General features: G+C 43.1%; 1 protein-coding gene across 2 annotated transcripts in view; it reads left to right on the top strand.

The window, feature by feature from the left end:
• Window positions 1-1,332: 1,332 nt before the first annotated feature.
• PRPSAP1 (phosphoribosyl pyrophosphate synthetase associated protein 1) overlaps window positions 1,333-19,870 on the top strand; it is a 47,241-nt gene continuing 28,703 nt past the window's right edge. Inside the window, exons 1-3 of one of the 2 annotated variants that reach the window (XM_036900306.2) lie at window positions 1,333-1,961; window positions 4,852-4,904; window positions 13,780-13,846. In XM_036900306.2, the coding sequence (XP_036756201.1) occupies window positions 1,792-1,961; window positions 4,852-4,904; window positions 13,780-13,846 (290 nt within the window). In that variant the 5' untranslated portion in view covers window positions 1,333-1,791. The remainder of the gene's footprint in view (window positions 1,962-4,851; window positions 4,905-13,779; window positions 13,847-19,870) is intronic. The other variant, XM_057501728.1, reaches the window with a different exon arrangement.

The following is a 19,870-nucleotide window of genomic DNA, read 5'->3' as shown; positions in this document are numbered from 1 at the left end:
TGCAGCAGTTAAATAATTTAGCTGAAGCTGTTTACCCCATGTGCCTTTTTTCAAATGTGCTCTAGGAGAGAGGGCAGTGGGCAGTGATTCTGTAGAGCCAGCAGAATATGGATCAGGCTGCTGCAAGCCCCACGGCAGTTCGTTTTTCCAAATCCTGAATGCTTCAGGCTTGTGAGACTTCATGACATGATGAGTCACAATCTAAACTGTTCCCTCAGGCCTCATGTCACAACAGGCAGAATCTCTAAAAGGCATTCTCAGAAAATGGTCCTGTCAGTGTAAGAAGCCCAACACTCATCTCCCTCCCCAGTCCTGGGGCAGCTGATAACTAGCGACTCAAATGCTTTCCCGCCCTTTACCCTCCTCTTGGACTTCATTCAACAAGTATCGACTGTGTGCCCCTGGAACCCATTCACTGCCCTACGACACCAGGAAATACTACGCACCAAGTCATACACGATCTCACCCCCTCAGGCTTACATCCTAGATGGGAAGACACATGTTCACAAAGGTACATAAAAATACAAGCAACTATACATGGTGCCACACACATGGTACAGTCCAGACTTCGTGGAGCAAGTGCTACCTGAGCGGGTCTTTAAGGGCCGGAGCACGTGCAAGGGGAGAAAAAAGAGCATTTTGATAGCAAAGCCTGGCAGGAATGCCTTTGACTCATTCGGGGAACCTTGCCTTACATTCAGGCACAAAGTTAGAGTCTGCAGGATTGTGGATAAAACTAAGGTTCCTGTGACCAAGATTCTCACCTGGCCCTGTTTGGCTGGCTCACTACACACGTGTGGTCAATGCGTCGTTATTGACTCTATACAAAGGGCTCCGCCTGTGCTCTGGGCGACAGGGTGGCTCGGCTGCAAGGCTGCAGGAGAGCAGAGGTTGGAGTGGTGGCAGCGCCGAGGACAGAGGCCCACTGGACGGCTGTGCGGGTAGAGAGGCCCAGAGGCAGAGCCAAGTTTGCTGCATGCAGACTCGCCCTGAGTGTATGGGATTTTAGTGATTGACCTGCCACCTTGGAAATAAAGTTGGGTATAACCCTTTCACCCCAAGAATGTTCTACTATCATTTATTTGGTCATGTTGAATCCATACTGAACTTGCCCGGGGCTGAAACCCACTGGCAAGCCAGGGATAGACATCAGGATGAGAATACCCCACCTTTGAAACAGTTCAGTATTGCGGGTAACCACCGGGAAACGACCCCGCCCACCACTTTTAGAATCTATCCCAGCTGAGCGCATGCGTCTCACAGGACGCTTGCGCCATGTTGTCATAGAGGCGCGGAGCTAGATCGACGGCCTTGCAGGCAGACATTTTGGATTCTGGCAGAGACGTTGGAAACCGCTGGGACTACTGCCAAGTCAGGCTGCACAGTCCAAGAGCCTGAATCAAAATAGCTCTTGTGGGAGCGACAAAATCAAGTGGCGGAGGGGATCCTTGATGCTTCCCTTTAAGAACAAGCTTTAAGAGAGTTGCCCACAGCCCTGCCCTCATCTGAGATGGCGGCTCTGCGGCCGCTCTAGCCAGCGCCTCTCTGATTCCCGGAGGGGACGACCGTCTCGCCCCTGGCCCTGAGGGGGCTGCGGCGCTGGCCTCGGGGAGCGCAGGTTGTGCTAGAGCCCCTCGTGGCCTTGGGTACGTGGACGGTGAACCCCTTCCCTCCTGTACCGGGTTTCTCAGCGCCTCCCCCTGCCGCACCCCCGGGCCTCGCGGCCGCCGCTGTCGGAAGCTCCCGGGGGCAGGCCCTCGGGCCGGCTGTAACCGCGCCTCGGGCCGGACCATGCCCAGGAAGCTGCAGCTGCTGCCCCCGCTCTCCGCGTCCTCGGCTTTCCGCGCCCCGCGAGCCCGCCCCGCTACCCGCCCGGCTATGAACGCCGCCCGCACCGGCTACCGAGTCTTCTCGGCCAACTCCACGGCCGCCTGCACCGAGCTGGCCAAGCGCATCACCGAGTAAGGAGTGGGGGCCCTCCCGGGAGGCCGTCGGTGCTCCTCTCCCTGCCCACCCCCGCCAGCACATCCGAGTGAGGGCGACTTTGGCCGCTTCGCCTTGCACTTGAGGGAGGCGCAGAGTCCTGCCGTGTCAGGGCTGGACAAACCCTTGGGGGTGACTGGAGACCTCCCACCCCCCCACCCAAATTCTGCAGCCGAGAAGCGCTCCGCACTCTTATTCTCTCCCCACCCACCTCCTGTTGCTCGGTCCGCCTTTCGTCTCCCCATTCCTACTTCCCACGGCGCCGGCGAGGTTTCAGCGACCCCCGGAGTGAGCTCCTTGGGGAGGGAGGCTCAGGGTTTGGCTCCCTTTCCCACTGTCGGAGTTGACCTGCGAGCCTGGTCATCGCCATCCCCAAGTCTCCTCAGTGAGGCCGAGGTCCTGACGGGGCGGCGGGAGGGCTTTGCAAGTGGAAGGCCCCCGATGCGCAAGATGCAGCCCCAGAAGCAAAGGTGCAGGGAGGGCAGTGAGAACGAGGCAGCTCCAGGGGAGCAGGTCCATCGGAGCTGGTGATGGAAATGATAGTTCTAACCGTGTTTTTTTGTAAGTCAGTTTTAGTTTAGATCAGTCATTAGAAGTCTTTGCCTTTCCACGTCTTTTGAACCTAGGAAGCTTGTGGTTTCAAGAGGTCTTTGGGGTCTGACAACTCTGAAATGCCTTCCCAGTCTTGTCATTTACTAGCTCTGTGACACTAGGCAAAAACTTGATTTTCCTGAACTTCATTGGGAGATTAAGGATGAGTCTATGCATTGGGGCAAGAACATTGTGAGCATGAACAAAATAATTAAATCAAGCATCTAGCAGAACAGAGGCTGATAGTGGCTCTCTGAAAAATACCTACTTACTAAGTGGATTGTTTTCTAGCTGGCTTCTTTGGAGAATACCAGAGCCCTAACATACAGGAAGAAGAGCCTTATGAGACCTTTCCAAATAAACTTGTTACACATATAAGGCATAAAATGAATAGCTTGTCCTTTAACACCTGGCGTCATTTTTACATTTTACTTTTTTAAAGGTATCATTGATATACACTCTTATGAAGGTTTCACATGAAAAACAATGTGGTTACCACATTCACCCATATTATCGAGTCCCCCCCCAGATTTTTACATTTTAAATAGCTTATTAGAGTTCCTCTGTGAATTTTTCAGATTTGATAAATAATTGCATGAATATATTTTAAATTCTAGATGGAAATATAGAAGAAAGGGGAAACCAAAGTCATTTTTCTCAATACTGTAATGCCTGCTTTCACTTGGAGTTTTAAATGAGAAGAGTGTAAAAACAGTGCTTTTTGAGTCTACTACCTAGTTTCTACTTCTGATCTCTTATTTTTTGTCTTTCTTTTTGAGGCCAATAAAATGCTAACTTGAAATATAAAGCTTGTTTTTGTTTATTTTGGGTCCGATTTACCACAGTGACCCTGCTGAGAGAAGGCAGAGGGATGAGGGCCCATTTGAAAGGTCAATGGTTTTGCTTTTTTGTTTTTTACATTAAGTTCTTCCCTTCCTTGTTCCAGAAGGGTTTTTAATTACTGTAAAAAAAAATTGTTAATAATTGTTACCTGTTTATATGTTGAGTTTCTGAGTAAGAATTTTACTTTGAAAAACGGTTTTACCATTTAACAGAGTTTGAAGATCATTAGATTCAGTGATACCTGAAGTTGTGCTATTTTATTTCCATGATTCCTTTTAGATCTACACTTCAAGCAGGGATTTTCAAACTTTTTTGATTATGTACTTTAATCAATAAAAATTTAGGTGATTACATTCTCAGGATGTGTGTAAGTTACATGGGTGTTACTTACCCCCAGTATCCTTCATCCAGCTTCCACACTTAGTAACTTTTTATTATTCTTGTTGCACCTACTCCACCTGTCTCTTTCATTTATTTTTTGCTGGAGTATTTTAACGTAAAATTTATCATTTTAGCCATTTTTAAGTGCACAATTCAGTGGAATCAAGAACATTCACAGTATTGTGTAAGGATCACCACTATCTACTTCCAGAACTTTTTCATCTTCCCAGACAGAAACTACATGCACATTAAACTCTCCCAGCCCCTGGTAACTTCTATTCTACTTTCTGTGTCTGAATTTGCCTATTCTGGATACTTCCTATAAATGCAATCATGCGGTGATTGTCTTTTTATGTCTGATTTATTTTACTTAGAATGATTTTTTTCAAGGTTTGTACATGTTTTACCACGTATCAGAATTTCATTCCTTTTGAAGGCTGAGTAATATTGTATTGTATTCCTGGCTGGAGTATTTTTAAACAGATTCCATCCTTACATTGTATCATTTCACTCATAAAAATGGTAGTGCCAACTGATAAAAACTAAGAAAAACTAACCACAACACCTTTAATTCCTTAATATCATCTGGTATCTAGTCCTTGTTCACATTTCCCTGATTACCTCAAAAATGGCTTTTTATGCATGGTTTGCTCTAATCAGGATCCAAAACAAGATTCATATTACATTTAAATCTATGACATTGGAATCTATATGCTTTTGATAATTGAGCACTTACCTCTGGCTTGTGTTTTTGGGGATTATTGCTAGTAACCAAGTGTTCATTAGGGAATGGTTTTCCAAAACAATTATTATTCAAAAACAATGAACTAGACATTAAACTGGTTGTGGACTCCAGTAAAGCAGTGTATTACAAAATGGTTTAGCACTTGAAACGGTTTGTGGGTTTTTAGTTCTTAATTAATTAAACTTTCTAAAATTTTTTTAAAGAATGCCAGTCTAGTTATTTCAGTCTTTTTATTAAATATGCATATGAACTGGAGTTTTTTTTTACAAAGAGCATTCTTAATTGTCTTTTCTTCCCCCCCACCATAGGCGTCTTGGTGCTGAATTGGGGAAATCTGCCGTATATCAAGAGACCAATGGAGGTAAGTTAAAATTATTTCTTAAATATCCTTTGTTTCCAAACTATAATCAGCTGGCATGTTTTTAAAAGGCAAATGTTGCTCATGTGTAACACGAACATTTTTCTCTTTAACATTAATTGTAAGTCATCATTCTATACTTACCTTCAGATCTTGACTTCTTCTCCTCAAATTTTCCATTCTTCTTTATCCAAGACAATGCAAATATCCTCTTGTTTTAGAATGAAAAAAGGAGAGATGTAGAGAATAGGTTTTTTTCCTACATTGGCCTCTATTTGATAAATACTTTTTACATTTCTCTGTCTCATTAGTCATCAAATGGCATCAAGAGCAATTTGGTACTAGGTAGTAATGGCTTATTAAAAAAACTCTCTTTGAGTTCATGTCTAAGTTTTTCTCTCAAGTCTCTTATGGTCTCTGACCCTGGGTTGATAATCTGTTTCTGCTGCCTTCTGGGTTTCTGTGGGGAACTGTAACATTAAAGGATAATGCTAGAAGGCACTTTGTTAATGGCCAGTGTCCTAGGAATGCTGCATTGTCATCTCCTCGTGGGCCATATACTTCAGATTATAATGCCCTTGTTCAGTGGGGAGACAAGTCAGTATAAAATAATTTGGAATTATTTTTGCAAAGTTGAAAGTCTGGATTCATGATTTGAATGCTGCTTTTTCTCTTTCTAATGGTATAAGTAGTTTGAGGAGATAGTTACTAAGACATTGTAAGTCCGGGGAGAGGAAATCCCAGGGCAAAATACCTCAAAACCAAAATCAGTCAAAGGGAGAAATAAAGTTTAAAACCTGTTTATTGCTCACAAACTGCAGTCCCGGGCCATCTTTCTCCTCTGCTCTGGAAGAAGCCAAAACCGGCCCTCCCCATCACCTCTCCGGTACTGATAAGCCCTCCTTGCCCAGGTAATTATCCATTGATATGGAGACAAACTTCTTTCCACCCCTGAGGAATGATACAAATGCACTAACTTCTCTCCACCTCTGAACACATGTTGAAATGCAGATGTACTAAAGCCAGGCGAGATATTCTGGAAATGTTACCATTTTACCCACAGGCCACCCCTCCAGAAATCTCGGATTTACAATTTACTTGTTCCCCCTCTTCCGACCAGTCTAATAACATACAATAGCAACAGCAATAAGATCTTGGTAATTCTCAAGCCAGAGAATTCAGCCTATGCAGATTAAGTAAATGTACTTAACAGCACAATCTCTCACTAAGCACAAAATATGTTTCTACATTTGTTTACTCATTCCTAACAACCATACTACATCACTCACAAAACTTTTACCAAGCATTAGACAAAGTCATGCCTCTCTTTAAGCATTTTTTTCTTGACAAGAGCAACACAATCATAATTCTCAAGTCAGATGATTCAGCTAGGTTCAAAGTCCCATGCAGATTAAGGCCACAGCTCATCCATTCCAGCCATCACTCAGTAGCTGCAGCCAGGGGACGCATCCAGGACACAAGGACTGTAGAAGCAAATAATCATGATTATGGGGGGCCAATTTGCTGTTATTCCAGGAATATGCAGGAGACCAACTTCCGGGCCTTTTCCCAAGGTGCCAGAAGAACCAGCCATTGCCAGTCGATGTGTCAAAATGTCCAGGGCCACCTCCATTTTACTCCTAATTGCTGCACCCATCCTTATAACACATGTCCAATAAAGTGGGTGCCTTGATTGCTCTCAATCACCTGTGGCCGGCCATAGGATGCAGAGAGATGCTCTAGGCCCCTCTTGGTGGTTTGCTGATCTGCACAACGTGCAGGGCACTCCTTCCAGAATTGGCTGACTTCTTCAAAGGTCAATGGCAAGCCACACCAACAGGCTACAGCCCACATCATCTTTTGCCCCATGTGCACCAAACACTGATGGAGCCTTTGGACTTTCCTTTTAGCCAGCGCACCTGGGCCAATGCATCTGCTTCATTATTCCCTGGGGATGCCAAAGGCAAATGGCCAGTCACATGATATACAGTAGGTGTCAGTGCCACACCACTCCATGGCCTTTGGGTCCAGTCTCTCACCCACCCCGCGATGGGATAGGTGGTTATTACCTTGGTTGGAGCTTTTCCGGCGATGGGCTCCATAGCCAGCAAGGCGTGGTACACAGCAGCCAGTTCCTTCTCTATTAAGATGGACCAGACCTCTGCTCGTTTCCATACTTGTGATCAGATCCAGCAGGCAGCAGAAGCAGCAGGGGTGGTGGCAGAAGCAGTAGCCTTAGGCTTGATCCACGGGCTGGGGTCAGCACGGCCAGCAGCGGTGGTGGTGCCTCCACAACCACACGAGTGTGGACACATGTCCCTCAGTGCAAGCGCCACTTCTCCCCATCATTTCTTGGGGCAGCCCTCCCAACAGTCACACCCATTATAACAGATTTCAGGTTCAGAGGAATCCTGCTGACTCCACCAGGTGTAAGTCCAGGGAGAGGAAATCCTGGGGCAAAATACCTCTAAAAACCGATATCAGTCAAAGGGAGAAATAAAGTTTAAGACCTGTTTATTGCTCACAAACTGCGCTACCGGGCTGTCTGTCTCCTCTGCTCTGGAAGAAGCCAAAAACTGGCCCTCCCCTCACTTGCCCAGGTAATTACCCATTGATGTGGAAATGAACTGCTCTCCACCCCTGAGGAATGATGCAAGTGCACTAAAGCCATACTTTTTTCCACCCCTGAACACCTGTTGATATGCAGATGTACTAAAGCCAGGTGAGATATTCTGGAAATGTTACAATTTTATCCGCAGACTTAATGATGTTTGGGGACCTAAAAAAGGAAAGTAGGAAAGTATTCGAATGCCTGGCTTATTTCACTGAGCATAATACCCTCTGGCTCCATCCATGTTGTTGCAAATGGTAGGATTTGTTTTCTTCTTATGGCTGAATAATATTCCATTGTGTATATGTACCACATCTTCTTTATCCATTCATCTACTGATGGACACTTAGGTCGCTTCCATTTCTTGGCTATTGTAAATAGTGCTGTGATAAACATAGGGGTGCATCTGACTTTTTCAAACTGGGCTGCCCCATTCTTAGGGTAAATTCCTAGGAGTGGAGTTCCTGGGTCAAGTGGTATTTCTACTTTTAGTTTTTTGAGGAACCTCTATACTGCTTTCCACAATGGTTGAACTAGTTTACATTCCCACCAGCAGTGTAGGAGGGTTCCACTTTCTCCACAAGCTCACCAACATTTGTTGTTGTTTGTCTTCTGGATGGTGGTGATCCTTACTGGTGTGAGGTGATATCTCATTGTGGTTTTAATTTACATTTCTCTGATGATTAGCGATGTGGAGCATTTTTTCATGTGCCTGTTGGCCATCTGAATTTCTTCTTTGGAGAAGTGTCTATTCAGCTCCTCTGCCCATTTTTTAATTGGCTTATTTGCTTTTTGTTTGTTGAGGTGCATGAGCTCTTTATATGTTTTGGATGTCAACCTCTTATCATATATGTCATTTATGAATATATTCTCCCATACTGTAGGATGTCTTTTTGTTCTACTAATGGTATCCTTTGCTGTACAGAAGCTTTTTAGTTTGATATAATCCCGCTTGGTCATTTTTGCTTTTGTTTCCCTTGTCCAGGGAGATGTGTTCATGAAGAAGTTGCTCATGTTTATGTCCAAGAGATTTTTGCCTATATTTTTTTCTAAGAGTTTTATGGTTTCATGACTTACATTCAGGTCTTTGATCCATTTTGAGTTTACTTTTGTGTACGGGGTTAGACAATAATCCAGTTTCATTCTCTTACATGTAGCTGTCCAGTTTTGCCAACACAAGTTGTTGAAGAGACTGTCATTTCCCCATTGTATATCCATGGCTCCTTTATCATATATTAATTGACCATATATGCTTGAGTTTATATCTGGACTCTCTATTCTGTTCCACTGGTCTGTGGGTCTGTTCTTGTGCCAGTACCAAATTGCCTTGATTACTGTTGCTTTGTAGTAGAGCTTGAAGTCAGGGAGTGTAATTCCGCCTGCTTTATTCTTCCTTCTCAGGATTGCTTTGGCTATTTGGGGTCTTTTGTCATTCCATATGAATTTTAGAACTATTTGCTCTAGTTCATTGAAGAATGCTGTAGGTATTTTGATAGGGATTGCATTGAATCTGTAGATTGTTTTAGGCAGGATGGCCATTTTGACAATATTAATTCTTCTTAGACAAGAGCATGGGATGAATTTCCATTTATTAGTGTCCTCTTTAATTTCTCTCATGAGTGTCTCGTAGTTTTCAGGGTATGGGTCTTTCACTTCCTTGGTTAGGTTTATTCCTAGGTACTTCATTCTTTTTGGTGCATTTGTGAATGGAATTGTTTTCCTGATTTCTCTTTCTGCTAGTTCATCATTAGTGTTTAGGAATGCAACAGATTTCTGTGTACTAATTTTGTATCCTGCAATTTTGCTGAATTCAGATATTAGTTCTAGTCATTTTGGAGTGGAATCTTTAGGGTTTTTTATGTACAATATCATGTCATCTGCAAACAGGGACAGTTTGACTTCTTCCTTGCCTATCTGGATGCCTTTTATTTCTTTGTGTTGTCTGATTGCTGTGGCTAGGACCTCCAGTACTATGTTGAGTAAAAGTGGGGAGAGTGGGCATCCTTGTCTTGTTCCTGATCTTAAAGGAATAGCTTTTAGCTTCTCGCTGTTCAGTATAATGTTGGCTGTGGGTTTGTCATATATGGCCTTTACTATGTTGAGGTACTTGCCCTCTATACCCATTTTGTTGAGAGTTTTTATCATGAATGGATGTTGAATTTTGTCAAATGCTTTTTGAGCATCTATGGAGATGATCATGTGGTTTTTGTCCTTCTTTTTGTTGATGTAGTGGATGATGTTGATGGACTTTCAAATGTTGTACCATCCTTGCATGCCTGGGATGAATCCAACTTGATCATGATGGATGATCTTTTTGATGTATTTTTGAATTTGGTTTGCTAATATTTTGTTGAGTATTTTTGCATCTATATTCATCAGGGATATTGGTCTGTAATTTTCTTTTTTTGTGGTGTCTTTGCCTGGTTTTGGTATTAGAGTGATGTTGGCCTCGTAGAATGAGTTTGGGAGTATTCCCTTCTCTTCTACTTTTTGGAAAACTAAGGAGGATGGGTATTAGGTCTTCACTAAATGTTTGATAAAATTCAGCAGTAAAACCTTCTGGTCCAGGAGTTTTGTTCTTAGGTAGTTTTTTGATTACCAATTCAATTTCTTTGCTGGTAATTGGTCTATTCAGATTTTCTGTTTCTTTCTGGGTCAGCCTTGGAAGGTTGTATTTTTCTAGAAAGTTGTCCATTTCTTCTAGGTTATCCAGTTTGTTAACATATAATTTTTCATAGTATTCTCTCATAATTCTTTGTAGTTCTGTGGTGTCTGAGGTGATTTTTCCTTTCTCATTTCTGATTCTGTTTATGTGTGTAGACTCTTTTTTTCTTGATAAGTCTGGCTAAGGGTTTATCTGTTTTGTTTATTTTCTCGAAGAACCAGCTCCTGCTTTCATTAATTCTTTCTATTGTTTTATTCTTCTCAATTTTATTTATTTCTGCTTTAATCTTTATTATGTCTCTCCTTCTACTGACTTTGGGCCTCATTTGTTCTTTTCTAGTTTCACTAATTGTGAGTTTAGACTGTTCATTTGGGTTTCTTCTTCTTTCCTGAGGTAGACCTAATTTGCAATATATTTCCCTCTTAGCACGGCCTTCGCTTCTTCCCACAGATTTTTGTGTTGAATCATTGTTGTCATTTGTCTCCATATATTGCTTGATCTCTGTTTTTATTTGGTCATTGATCCATTGAGTATTTAGGAGCATGTTATTAAGCCTCCATGTGTTTGTGGGTTTTTTCATTTTCTTTGTGTAATTTATTTCTAGTTTCATACCTGTGTGGTCTGAGAAGCTGGTTGGTACAGTTTCAATCTTGTTGAATTTACTGAGGTTCTTTTTGTGGCTTCATATATGATCTATTCTTGAAAATGTTCCATGTGCACTTGAGAAGAATGTTTATCCTGTTGCTTTTGGATGGAGTGTTCTGTAGATGTCTGTTAGGTCCATTTGTTCTAATATGCTGTTCAGTGCCTCTGTCTCTTTACTTATTTTCTGTCTGGTTGATCTGTCCTTTGGAGTGAGTGGTGTGTTGAAGTCTCCTAAAATGAATGCATTGCATTCTATTTCCCCCTTTAATTCTGTTAGTATTTGTTTCACATATGTAAGGGATCCTGTGTTGGGTGCATAGATATTTATAACAGTTATGTCTTCTTGTTGGACTGACCCCATTATCATTATGTAATGTCCTTCTTTGTCTCTTGTTACTTTCTTTGTTTTGAAGTCTATTTTGTCTGATACAAGTACTGCAACTCCTGCTTTTTTCTCCCTGTTAGTTGCATGAAATATCTTTTTCCATCCTTTTACTTTCAGTCTGTGTATGTTTTTGGGTTTGAAGTGAGTCTCTTGTAGGCAGCATATAGATGGGTCTTGTTTTTTTATCCATTCAGTGACTCTATGTCTTTTGATTGGTGCATTCAGACCATTTACATTTAGTGTGATTATCAATAGGTATATTCTTATTGCCATTGCAGGTTTTAGATTCATGGTTACCAAAGGTTCAAGGGTAATTCCCTTACTCTCTAACAGTCTAATTTAACTCACTTTGTGTACTATTACAAACACAACCTAAAGGTTCTCTCTCTCTCTCTTTTTTTCTTCCTCCTTTTTCTTCCTCCTCCATTCTTTATATGTTATGAATCATATTCTGTACTCTTTGTCTATCCCTTGGGTGACATCTGTTTAGCCTAGGAACACTTCCATCTATAGCAGTCCCTCCAAAATGCACTGTAGAGGTGGTTTTGTGGGAGATAAATTCTCTCAACTTTTTCTTACCTGAAAATTGTTTAATCCCTCCTTCAAATTTAAATGATAACCTTGCCGGGTATAGTATTCTTGGTTCAAGTCCCTTCTGCTTCATTGCATTAAATATATCTTGCCACTCCCTTCTGGCCTGTAAGGTTTCTGTTGAGAAGTCTGATGATAGCCTGACGGGGTTTCCTTTATATGTGATCTTTTTTCTCTCTCTAGCTGCTTTAAAAATCTGTCTTTTATCTTTGATCTTTGCCATTTTAATTATTATATGTCTTGATGTTGTCTTCCTTGGGTCCCTTGTGTTGGGAGATCTGTGCACCTCCATGGCTTGAGAGACTATCTCCTTCCCCAGATTGGGGTAGCTTTCAGCAATTACCTCCTCAGTGACACTTTCTGTCCCTTTTTCTCTCTCTTCTTCTTCTGGTACCCCTGTAATACGAATATTGTTCTGTTTGGATTCATCACACAGTTCTCTCAATATTCTTTCATTCTTAGAGATTCTTTTTTCTCTCTGTGTCTCAGCTTCTTTGTATTCCTCTTCTCTAATTTCTATTCCATTTACCATCTCTTCTACTACAACTAATCTGCTTTTAAATCCTTCCATTGTATGTTTCATTTCAGATATGAAATTTCTTAATGATTGAATCTCTGACTTAAATTCGTTCCTGAGTTCTTGAATATTTTTCTGTACCTCCATAAGCATGTTTATGATTTTTATTTTGAACTCTCTTTCAGGCAGATTGGTAAGTTCAGTTTCATTTGACCCTTTTTCTCAGGTTTGTGAGATTTTGGTCTGAACCATATTCTTTTGATGTTTCATATCTCTGTGTGGTGCCCACTAGTGCCCAGAAGCTCCAGTCTCTGGAGCTGCTCAGCCCCTAGAGGGAGGTTGGGGGTCATAGAGGAGCAGAGCTTCTGCCTCCATTTTAAGTCTCCCTAGTCTGTTCTCTTCAGCTCCTCCAGGATATTTCCAAAATGCAAATATTTTTGACTTACCGCATCTTAAAATCCTATAGGCCAGAATTTAGTCTCCTCAGCAACCAAGTGGGACCCTTTGGGATCCGAGATCGGCCTACCACACCTGCCTCATCATCCATCATGTCTGTGAGCACATCTCATGTGCCCTGATTCAGGAAACATCTTACATGTGACCACTTCTCACTGCTCCCACAGCTGCTGCTCAGGTCCAGCCCACCATCTGTCCCTTGCCTGGACTCCTTCAAACACAGCCAGAGTGGTCTCCTCTGGTGCCAGTGTTGTTCTCCCAGTTTTCTTGACACAGTAACCAGTAATCTCAGCCCTCCCATCTTCAAATCCTCCAGTGTCTCCATCACCCTTGGTATATAATCCAGATTCCTGCACGGTCTGGGCCTCCTCTCTTCCTCCTTCACTTGGTTCTCAAGCAGATAAGTGACTGCCCCTCTGCCTGGCACACTGTGTCCCCACATCATTGCATGTTCCCGTTCTCCCATCCTCACTCTGCATTCCAGCTTGCAGTTGAGGCCATTGTTCCCAGCCCTGTCATTTTTTCTCCTTCATCACGCTGGTCTTCCTCTGGCATGTTAGCCTGGAGAGTTGGCCAGCTGCCGGCACTGTACTGTCTCTTGGGTCAATCTTTGTCCCCTCGGTCAAGGTCCTCCTCTTTGGGACCCCAGCACAGGGGAGAGGAGGCCCCAGCATATATTAAAAGAATACTAAGGATGCTTACTTTTGGCCTCTTTATTTGCTATAGACTTTTTCCCAAGCATCTTCTCTTTATTTTGGTGATGTATTTTTCTTTTTTGGACTTTGAGATTTCATGTAGACCTGTTTGTTACTTTTGTCTGTTTTTGACTTACATTCCCCTTGGCCTGACTTTCTTTTTATATATGTATATGACATTGTGAGATCTATTAAGGATTTATTTTGATGCACTAAGTGAAGTATTAGATTCATCTTTACTTCCTCTAAATGCTGACTGATAATTGCAACATGAAGTGCTTTTCTTAAACTAGAGAACATTTTTATTTTTCAGAAACAAGAGTTGAAATTAAAGAATCTGTTCGTGGCCAAGATATTTTCATTATACAGACAATACCCAGGTGAGAGTTAGTACTTCTTTATGAATCCCTTTTCCTCTAAAAATCTTAGTGATCTAATTCATTATCTTATCATCTATAACAATTAAGTTTTCTTTAAGTTGTAAATGTTCTTCATTTGGAAATGCTTTCCAAAATACAGTTATAGTCTTTTGGAATTCCTACCCTGTTTGTCATACTGTGTTACTATCTGTTTGCTTGCTTATCTCCAAGGTTTAAGCTCTTCAAGGGCAAAATACCTTACTTCCGGAAGTACTGACCATGGGCCAGTGTCTGCTCAACTCTGCTGAAAAGCTTTTTGTTGTTAAATGCAAGGTGTAGCTGCTGCTGATTCATGCTCATCAAGACGGTTTTTTGCCCTACACTTTATTTTGCACAGTGGCCCATTTCCAGCCTGTCTCTATTGTGGATATCATCTGCCACTCCTTTCCTTAGGGCATGAAGGCAGGCTCTGGAGGAATCTTGACCTACCTAAGTAAAAGAGTTTCCATGTGGAATTGTCTCCTTCCTTTCCCTCAGAGATATATGTAGACTGTGTGTATCTTTGGAAAATGCAGACCATGTCTGATCTATTTGGATCCCCGAGACTGTATCAGTAAGAAGAGTGGCACTTGGTACGGGCACTTTATATGTATCATTTTTAGTCCTTAAAACAAATCCTACATGGCAGCTCTTCTTAGCCTCAGTGACACCATGATTTATAATAAGAAATAATATATCTGGTCTCTTTCCTGGCACAGAGCTCACAAAACCCTTGGGATTTCCGAAGTGCTACGAGCAATAAAGATGTCTTCTGTTATGTTTAACAAGCCCCTTTTAACCACTCCTGAGTTTATAGTAATGAAGTCCCTCTGGAGAGCCCCTAGATAACCACAAGGTGGGGGCTGGTTGTCTAGGGAACCAACCAGGTGATTGGCAGGTTGGCACTCAGCCCTGCCCCCAGTGAGGGTGGGGTGGGTTGGGTGAATCATTTATCAGTAGCCAACACTGTAGTGCTGCAGTCAGCATCCTGTGTACCTCATACTGCCTGTTTCTGGTTGGAAGATTCCAATAAATGGAACTGCTGGGTGTAAGGATCTGCACGTTTTTGTATTGGTAAAGATGGCTGCGCTGGTAGACATTTGTAATGTTTGGTGTTGGCAGATCCTTCTGTAGTGCCCTCTCCCGAGGGTACTCTGACTAAGTTTCCCCCAGCAGCTTTGGCTTTGTGTTGGTGGCCTCCTCATGATGGGAGTCTGTCTGCCCAGAGCTTTTGTTTGACACTGCTGCATGGAAATGAGGAAGCCTGAGGGTCTTGCCTCAGAGTGAAATGCCTGTGGTGAGGGAGCTTTGACACCCCACGTGGCTGCTCCTTGGCTGCCTGCGCGGATCCTGGTCTGTGTTGTAGTGAATAGTAAGGAGGCACTGTCATCACTTTTCCCAAGTTACTGAGTTCCTTAGGGCATAGGAAAGAGCCACAGGTGACCCTAGGTCCTTGGCTTGGTCACCTTAGACTAGGGCAAGCCCTTTACTAGTTCATCTTGGGGTGGCAAAGAATAGAGCCTTGGCCTCTGTGGCCATAGATGGGCCAGTTTTGTCACTAATCCTCTAGGAAATACAGGGGTCTAAGTCCAAAGGCCTTATTGGTTAGTAAAGTCTCTTCACTCTACCCTAACTGAATTTATGATAGCAAAAGAATGTGTGTCATGTTAACAATTGTTTATCTTTAAGAAATCTTAACAGTAGATTACAGTCTGTGTCTTAACCTGGAATTTGAGCTCTTTTCCAGGGAAAGGGTTAACTTGGTCATGAGCAGTTGTGTGCCAGCACCGGAGCAGCTAGGCTCTTGTACCTGTTTCTGTTAGACGTACACGTACTTGGGGATCATCCCTGAGATGGGAGAAGAGCTAAAAGGTTATGCCCTCCTCAGGGCAGAGGCCTCATTTTGTTGGGCCAGTTGGTGGGTTACAGGGTGCCTGAGCCATTGAGGGGCTGCCTTCCCTCCTGTGTGTAGGCCTCTGAGGTACAGCTGCTGAAGAGCCAGGCTGTTGATGTGTTTTGCATTTTCATGATGAGTTGGGATAGTTGAGGTTTTGATGCCTAGTGTGAAAGTATATCTTTTTTGATACATTACTTAATCATAAGATTGACTTCATAAGGCCGCATTTTGATAGTACAGTTTCCTATTAAGTATTCTCCTCCCTTTTATTATGATTTTGAGCAGGAGGGAAGAGATGATAGTCAGAGCCGACTTTGCAGCGGCTGGTATGTGGAGCTGGTAAAGTGTGTGAAGCTGCAGGGCTGCGGGCGGGTTATCTGCCCAGTCATCACCTCTGCTCTGCTCATCTGCCTTGTATGTTCTCTGAGACTGAACTGAGCCCGGTCGGCTTGCCTGTTCAGCGGGAAGCCAGTCTCCAAGACACAGTCTTTAGCAGAAACAGAATTTATTGCAAGGCTGCGGAGCAAGCAGACAGGAGGCAAGGCTCAAATCAGTCCACTCAGTGGTGGGGGAGAAGGGGGATTTAAGGCCCTTGGGCAAAGTTAGGTTGGGAATGGTTCAGAGCGTGGTGAGGTGTGGTTGGTTGCAGGTTGGGAAATTTCAGTTCTTTATTTTAGGTCTGGGCTGCAACAAGCAGCAGCTCCCTTTGCTTCAGGTTATCTCCCCTGATCCCTGAAGTTCTTCTTTCCATTTCAGTTGCCTGAAGAATTTTTGTTCAAGACAGGGAAAAGGTCATTAATCACACAGGCTCAGGGTGGTTATGGGGGCTTAACCGGCTTGGACTGGTCTTCCCTGGTTGAAGCTGGCCTCAGGGTCCTGCAAAATATCTTTGCCAAACAGCTTGTGACTTCTGTGTCAGAGACGTAATCTTAGAAAAAGCAGCACAGGCTTTTCAATTAAACGGCCATTGGTTTCAGGCCAAATTAACCCTGTGGTGTACCCTTTCATAACCACAGATTTCCATATTTGGGTATGCATAGGATTGCGTGTGCTTATGCATGTAGGGCAGAAAGACAACTTCATCTATAATTTCCTTTTTGTTGTAACAAGTCCCTCCATATCCCCATTAGAACATAATCTTTATGGGAGTAGAGATTTTATTGATTTACTGCTTGTCTTTGGCACCCAGAACAGTATCTGGCCTGCAGTAGGCACTTGATGACTTTTGGCTCAATGAATAAATGGATTTTGACCTGTGTTGCTAACATATATAGTCCACAGATCCTGTGGAATGATTTAATGATTACTACACAGTTTTTGTTTGTTCCCTTGTAAGCAGCATATAGATGGGTCTTGTTTTTTTATCCATTCAGTGACTCTATGTCTTTTGATTGGTGCATTCAGTCCATTTACATTTAGGGTGATTATCGATAGGTATGTTACTTGTTGTCATTGCAGGCTTTAGATTTGTGGTTACCAAAGTTTCTAGGTTAATTTCCTTACTATCTAAGAGTCTAACTTAACTCACTTAGTATGCTGTTACAAACACAATCTAAAGGTTCTTTTCTGTTTCTCCTTTTTCTTCCTCCATTCTTTATATATTATGTATCATATTCTGTACTTTTTGTCTATCCCGTGATTGACTTTGGGGCTAGTTAATTTAATTTTGCATTTGCTTAGTAATTAGCTGTTCTGCTTTCTTTACTGTGGTTTTATTACCTCTGGTGACAGCTATTCAACCTTAGGAACACTTCCATCTATAGTAGTCCCTCCAAAATAGACTGTAGAGATGGTTTGTGGGAGGTAAATTCTTTCAGCTTTTGCTTATCTGGAAATTGTTTCATCCCTCCTTCAAATTTAAATGATAATCATGCTGGATAAAGTAATCTTGGTTCCAGGCCCTTCTGCTTCATGGCATGGCATTAAATACATCATGCCACTCCCTTCTGGCCTGTAAGGTTTCTACTGAGAAGTCTGATGTTAGCCTGATGGGCTTTCCTTTGTATGTGATCTTATTTCTCTCTCTGGCTGCTTTTAAAAGTCTGTCTTCATCCTTGATCTTTGCCAATTTTATTACTATATGTCTTGGTGTTTTCTTCCTTGGGTCCCTTGTGTTGGGAGATCTGTGGATCTCCATGGCCTGAGAGACCATCTCCTTCCCCAGATTGGGGAAGTTTTCAGCAACTACCTCCTCAAAGACACTTTCTATCCCTTTCTCGCTCTCTTCTTCTTCTGGTATCCCTATAATGTGAATCTTGTTCCGTTTGGATTGGTCACACAGTTCTCTCAATATTTTTTCATTCTTAGAGATCCTTTTTTCTCTCTGTGCCTCAGCTTCTTTGTATTCCTCTTCTCTAGATTCTATTTCATTTATCGTCTCCTCCACCGTATCCACCCTGCTTTTAATACCCTCCATCGTGCTCTTCAACAATTGGATCTCCGACCTGAATTCATTCCTGAGTTCTTGGATGTCTTTCCGTACCTCCATTAGGATGTTGATGATTTTTATTTTGAACTCCCTTTCAGGAAGAGTCACGAGGTCCATATCATTTAAATCTTTCTCGGGAGTTGTATTAATAATTTTACTCTGGACCAGGTTCCTTTGGCGTTTCATGTTTGTATATGGCGCCCTCTAGTGTCCAGAAGCTCTACTCTGGAGCTGCTGAGCCCCTGAAGCAATGTCGGGGTTCACAGGGGAGCGGTACTGGGGGGAGGAAAGAGCTGTTCCCCGCCTCCCCGCTGCTGTGCCTGTCTCCACTGCCTGAGCCAGTGGGCCGGGCACACAGGTATAAGCTTTTGTCCCAGAGCAGCCGGATATGGATCCCTGCTTTCCACAAGCGGCCGGAATCCCAGTCTCCCCAGGAAGTCCACCTGTCCCAGCTTTCCAGCCCCGTAATCAGAAGAGGATGATGAAAGCACCATAAAATGTAGTTTTGTGCTCCCCGCGCAGCTCTCCGGAGCCAGGTACTCAGCAGTCCCAGGCCTTCCGCTCCCCCTCCGCCCCGCGTCTCTTCCCCCCACCGGGGAGCTGGGGTTGTGGGGGGGCTCGGGTCCCGGGAGCCGCGGCTCAGGTATGTTACCCCGGTCGCTGAGGTCTGCTCTTTTCTCCAGGGGTGTGCAGTCTGGCGCCGCCCTCTTTCCTGTTGCTCTCTCAGGATTAGCTGCGCCAACTATATTTTCTAATTGTATCCAGTTTTAGGAGGAAGCCTCTGTCTCTCCTCTCATGCCGCCATCTTTAGTCTCTTCAGTTTTTGTGTGTTTCCATCTCCACAAAATAACTGTGATTCCCCTGGGCTGTTCTTAGGCTTCAGTGCGTCTCTAATGCTTAATGTTCCTTCCTTCCCCACACAATCACACCTGAAGTTGAAAAGACTTTTGGGATTTTTGTATATTTGAAGTTCCTAATTTTAGTTCAGACTCCCTTTCATATGTCATAAGCAGAAAATTCACAACCTACTGATGTACAATAACATGGCTGGTAGTGCTGTCCTCTGGGGTCTTGAAACGGCGTGTTAGTCTCCTGGGTGGTAAGAAGTTGTGCTTTCTATAATTCTTGGTTTCTGTATCTCATGGTCACCAAGAATGTTCAGTGTAAATATTTAATAAATGTAATCTAGAGAGGTCCTGGGGGTAGCGATAGAGTTTAAACTTCACTGGTGGAGGTTCGTCAATGTGTGAGTGTTTTCCAGGGAAGGACAAAGTAAACATGGAAAAATGAGCTAGGTAATGGTAATGGCTGATTGGGAAATGGGAAGTTTTTTCACTCATACTTAAGTTATTAGAAAATTTGACCAAAGGCAAAGGTAGGGAGCAATCCATGGAGTTGCAGCAGAGACGGTGAAACTCGTAGAATGACTGACTGTAATTTTACACACATGTTCTGCCATATGGAAAGGCCCTTGTCTCTTTGGAAAAGCAGCACAGGTATACATGGCCGCTTTTGAGAGGTAGAACCTGTTCTGAAGAGGGTGAAGTTTCCTCATATACAGTTGTGGTGAGACTATTTAAAAGCTACAGTTCTCTTCCCAGTGGTTCAGTTTGGTAGTATCAAAGCAAAAATATCCTCACCTGGCAGTTCCTGTGTCTCTTAGGATGTTGGGGATGGGAGG

The sequence above is a fragment of the Manis pentadactyla genome, chromosome 4 (genome assembly GCF_030020395.1).
Source record: "Manis pentadactyla isolate mManPen7 chromosome 4, mManPen7.hap1, whole genome shotgun sequence".
Lineage (NCBI taxonomy): Eukaryota > Metazoa > Chordata > Mammalia > Pholidota > Manidae > Manis > Manis pentadactyla.
Note: the sequence above shows the minus strand (reverse complement) of the source record. Positions and strands in the feature narration are given on the sequence as shown.